This window comes from Babylonia areolata, chromosome 13 (assembly GCF_041734735.1).
Source record: "Babylonia areolata isolate BAREFJ2019XMU chromosome 13, ASM4173473v1, whole genome shotgun sequence".
Classification (NCBI taxonomy): Eukaryota; Metazoa; Mollusca; class Gastropoda; order Neogastropoda; family Buccinidae; genus Babylonia; species Babylonia areolata.
The window spans coordinates 3913738-3919142 of record NC_134888.1 but is presented as its reverse complement, the minus strand read 5'-3'; the positions used below and the strand labels follow the sequence as shown (position 1 = coordinate 3919142).

General features: G+C 41.9%; 1 protein-coding gene across 2 annotated transcripts in view; it reads right to left on the bottom strand.

Annotated features, from left to right (window-relative positions):
* Nucleotides 1–351: 351 nt before the first annotated feature.
* LOC143288794 (uncharacterized) overlaps nt 352–5405 on the bottom strand; it is a 31361-nt gene continuing 26307 nt past the window's right edge. For both annotated transcript variants that reach the window (XM_076597428.1, XM_076597429.1), the window contains exons 6-7: nt 4255–4437; nt 352–1099 (exon numbers count right to left, since the gene is read on the bottom strand). In XM_076597428.1, the coding sequence (XP_076453543.1) occupies nt 934–1099; nt 4255–4437 (349 nt within the window). In that variant the 3' untranslated portion in view covers nt 352–933. The remainder of the gene's footprint in view (nt 1100–4254; nt 4438–5405) is intronic.

The following is a 5405-nucleotide window of genomic DNA, read 5'->3' as shown; positions in this document are numbered from 1 at the left end:
TAAAAGTGACGAAAATACAAAGAAAATATTCCTGATTTTAAATAAACATGCTCAACACACCATATCAAATTGCAATACATACAATTCCATTAAAAGAATTTGAAAAAAAAAAAACCACACAACAAATTATAACAATGAAACCAACAGACTGAAAACAAAATAATCAAATTTGATGTGCATACTATAAATCAATTACTAATCATTCATAGTCCTTTGAATTCTAAATAGAACACATGGCGATGTGGGTTTGCTCCTTTATCTCAACCTTGTCTTAACTAATCCATGTGCAAAAAAAAAAAAAAAAAAAAAAAAAGCCTCAGTAAACAGCACCTTTTTTTTTTTTGAGGGGGGGGTGGGGGGGGGGGGGGGGTAATTCATCTTTTATGTAGCAAACATGTTCTAGTTTACTGTATAACGCGGACCATTTCTGCTCTCATCCAGATCTCTCTTTTTATCTTTTCTATTTTTCTATTTATTTTATTTTATTAAGAAAATGCTCTATTTTCAAACAAGTATCACTACAGAAAAATCTGAAACAGCAAATCATAAACAAGAAGTTCCAAAAACAAACAAGCAATGTTTTTTTTTTTAAAATCAAGTTGACAAGATGGGTATCTGTGTTTAAATCGTTTTTCTTTTTAAAAAGGCTGAGAAAAAAAAAAAAAAACATGGTACGCTTACCTCCAGCCACCACACTATCTACTTTTTCCTCTTGCACACACACACACACACACACAATAACATAACCCCTGCCCCCCCTTGACGCAATGCAAACGACAACTCAGTTTGAGACACTCGTATAGACACAGGATCACACAACGACCCCGCCCACCCCCTTCCTCCCCATCACTACCACCACCACCACCACCACCACCACTACACACTCCTAACCCTTGACCTTCCAGACGATCACTCGCTCGCTGGCCACGCCCACTACCACAGCTCTGACCGCTGCAAGTGGCGCACATTCCGGGCAGGGGTCGAAGGTCGTTGGTCGCCCTCGCCCCTCAAGATGGCCGCCATCTCGGACTGGTTGTGCGCCTTCTCGTAGTTGCGCATCCCCTCCGGGCGTGTGCGAGGGGGGTTGGCCGGCTGCCTCCTGCACCCAAAAATGCTGCTTGTGTGTGTGTTGGTATGGGATACACATTGTGTGTGTGTGTGTGTGTGTGTAAGTATATGAGAGAGAGAGAGAGAGTGTGTGTGTGTAAGTGTATGAGAGAGAGTGTGAGTGTGAGTGTGTGTTAATTATTAGTGTATGAGAGAGAGTGAGAGAGAGAGTGTGTGATCTGTACATGCGCATTCATGTCCAGAAATAAATTAGGTTTGTACATGTATACACAGAACAAGTTGAAACACAAACACAACACTTAACACCAAAAACAATCACACACACACACACACACACACACACACAATGCCAGCAGGTGTTTTTGAACCCTTTCAAAACACCTGCCTACTCAACCACATTGGGTAATGTGATTGAATCTGAACATGATCACACCAGTATCAGCCCATCTTATTTTTCTGATGACATGACAGGGGGGCACAGAGATTTTTTTCTTTCTTCCCCCCCCCCCCCCCCACTCCCCCCCCCCCAGCCCCCCACACCCTTTTTTTTTTTTAAGTACTATCAGCCCACTCCACACTTTCTGCAGGTGAAGAAAAGGGGGGGACAGACAGGTTGGCACACACTACACAGCCTGCTCTTCTTCTCCCCTGACCACAAGAGAGAGCAGCTCCCATTTCACACACACACACACACACACACACACACACACACACACACACAAGCACACACGCACGCATGCACACGCACACACAAACAAACACGCACACACAAACAAACACACACACACACACACGCACACGCACACGCACACGCAGAAGGTTTGCTGCATAGTCCAACTGGACATTTGTTATAGTTGTTACAGTTGTCTGATGTTAGCGTTTCCTTCTATATTGTGCCTATGTCTCCCCTTTTAATGTCTTATTTTTTCCAATGCTCTGTATCTTTCCCCATCACACACACACACACACACATAAGCGCACACACACATACACACACATCATTCATCACCCTCTGCCCAATACCGTTCCCACCACCACGCTCCGCCCTCCACCCCACCCACCCCCTTTTTTTTTTTTTCGTCTAATATCACTTAAAGTGGAAGACGTTAAACTGAAGACTAATACTACTACACACACACACACATCTACTGAAGAGCAATAGAACACAACAGAACAAATCATGATGCAACAGAACCACAATACAATGCAAAGTCATGCAACACAACAAAATACAACACAAATATGATACAATGCAATACAACACAAATGTAACACAATACAACACAACACGACACAACACAATCAAACACAACAAAGACCCGCCTCGCTTCACATTTCAGAGACTGGCACAAGCTCACAGCTGGGCCAAGCAGCACAGAGAGCTGTAGGATCAATGGTTTCTCCACTGCAATGGGAATCCATTTACAGCTTAGTCTTTGGTGAATGAGGAGACTACTACACATCTCCTACAAGGAGCACAAGACCAATGACTATGTGCGGAACCTGGTCAGCAACCTTGTAGGGCCCCAAGAACCACTGCTGGCGACTGTCAAACGACGGAAGATGGCATGGTTTGGTCACGTCATACGAATTAACACCCTCTCCAAAACCATCCTGCAAGGGACTGTAGAGGGAGGGCGCAGACGGGGGCGGCAGAGAAAGAGCTGGTCCGACAACATCAAGGAATGGACCAAAATGACGATGCCAGATCTCCTCACGACAGCTGCCAACAGAACGGCGTGGCGAGCTATGACATCTTCCTCATGTCCCCCCAACGACCCCAGCGGTCAAGGGAATGAGCTGAGCTGAGCTGAGCTGAGCTTTGGTGAAGGACTATGACTCTCAAACCTCCAGGAGACAAGACTGCAGTGGTTCAGTGCTGAAGCCTTGAAGGCTAGTTAGCCCCTCCACACAGAGGTCCCATGCGCAGCATGCACTGAGCGCAAATAAAAGAACCCACTGATAGATAGGAGAAAAAAAAAGCACATACATTTACAGACAGCAAAAAAAGAAAAGATAAAAAATGGGTGGCCTCCCAAGGGAGAAAATTGTTGTGACATAAAGTAATACAGTACAATACAATAACATATCATACAATACCATACAAGACAAGACAAGACAATACCACACAATACAGAAATCCATATAGACAGAACACACTCCCACCCTCATCATCAACACAACTCCTTTTTTTCTTTCTAATTTAAAGTTCCTCCTTAATTCAAGAAAATTACCCCCCCCCCCCCGCCCCCACACCCCCAACCCCTCCCTCCCCCAAAAAAAAACCCCACCGCAGTCTCAAAAAACTAAAGTTTATAAAAACCTTTTTGGTGGTGGATGAATCCTCTGTGCTTAGTGAGATATGACGTTTCGAACCATAGGCCCATTGTCAAGTGATGATAAAAGGACAGTGTGAATAGGAAAGCTTATGTGTTTCTGTTTTGACGGGCCATGCACACTAAAACACTTGCTGATCACCATTTACCTCCTATCCCTCTTTTCAGAAGCAATATATATGTGTATGCATTTGTGTGTATATGTATATGTATGTGTATATATGTGTGTATATGTGTGTGTATGCATAAGTATGTGTGTGTGGTATGTGCATGTATGTGTGTATGTATATGTGTGTGTGTGTGTATATATATGTGTGTGTGAGTGTGTGTGTATGGGTATGGATGAATGTATATGTGTGTATATACATGTGTATGTGTATGTATATAGATGGGTATATATATGTATATATATGTCTATATGTCTACATGTCTATATATATATATGTATATATATATATATATATATATATATATATATATATATATATATATATATATATATATATATTTGTGTGTGTGTGTGTGTGTGTGTGTGTGTGTGTGTGTGTGTGTGAGTATGTATTGCACTGAATGGTGATCAGCAAGTGTTTTAGTGTGCATGGCCCATCAAAACAGAAAGTAGTGAGATGTCATCACCCTTTCCTCACATAGGGCTTTCCTATTCACACTGTCCTCTTCTCATCACTTGACAACGGGCCTATGGTTCGAAATGTCGTATCTCTCTAAGCACAGAGGATTCATCCACCACCAAAAAGGTTTTTATAAACTTTAGTTTTTTTTGTCTTTGAAGAATCCTGCAGTCATTTTTGTCTTCTTCACCGCAGTCTCATTCCGTGACGAAACAACTCACGGTGACGGAGATTCCTCCATGTGGGGCAGTCTCCTGTTCTCCTTCACCGGGGGGCTGGGCTGGGAAACGGACGCATTGCCGTCGCTACGCATCAGGTCAAACATGGAGTCACTGCTGTTCTTGATGGCGATGCTCTCCCCTTCCGGCCGCATGCGGTGAGCAGGGGGCATCTCGTCCCACCCCCTGGAGACACACACACACACAACACCATCGGTTTATTTCTGTTGTTCATAACAACAACAGTAATCACCATAATTGTCAAGATGTTCACACATGGTCGACGGATGCCTACTACTAGTAATAATAGCAATAATAAGAATAATGATAATTATGATTAATAACAATAATTATATTATTAGTGCTGCTGCTGCTAATAATAATAATAATAATGAGTGAATAACAGTAATGATAATGATAAACAAATAATAACAATTTATGCAAATAATGATGATGATGATGATGAACGATAATAATAATGAGTGAATAACAGTAATGATAATGACAATGATAAACAAATAATAAAAATAATAATAAGATTAATGCAAACGATAATGACGATGATAATGACAATAACAATAACCACAACAACAATAGTAATAATGCATCGATGATCATGATGATGTAAACATAGCTCCAGTTCTCTAAAAGAGGATCTGGGCACTTTACAAAAATGTACAAATAGACACACACGCACACACACACACACACACACACACACACACACCACACACACACACACACACAAAGTACACAATGAGAACAATGAAAGAGAGGCGGCGTGGTGGCACATAGCCCCACCCCGCTACACAGGACCCTAAAGCAGGGCTGAAAAACAAGACAGCAAACCCACAGAACCTAGTGGAAAAGAAAAAGGAAATGAAATCAGAAACTAAACAAAACGTTCAGGATCCAGAAAACCGGATCAACCTAGATAACTTTACAACCTACAACTGATACGAGTAGAAAGAATTTTCATATTTCTATGTTTAGTCCAAATTTGATACTGACAAAGTATTTCCAGGGAAAATGAATTTGTTCAAAGTTTTCCATGGACAAACACACACACACACAAATACAATACACTTGGCTACTGCGCAGACTTGCGTTTTTGTGTAAACATACACACGAGCCAAAAAGGGTTAGGGGGAACT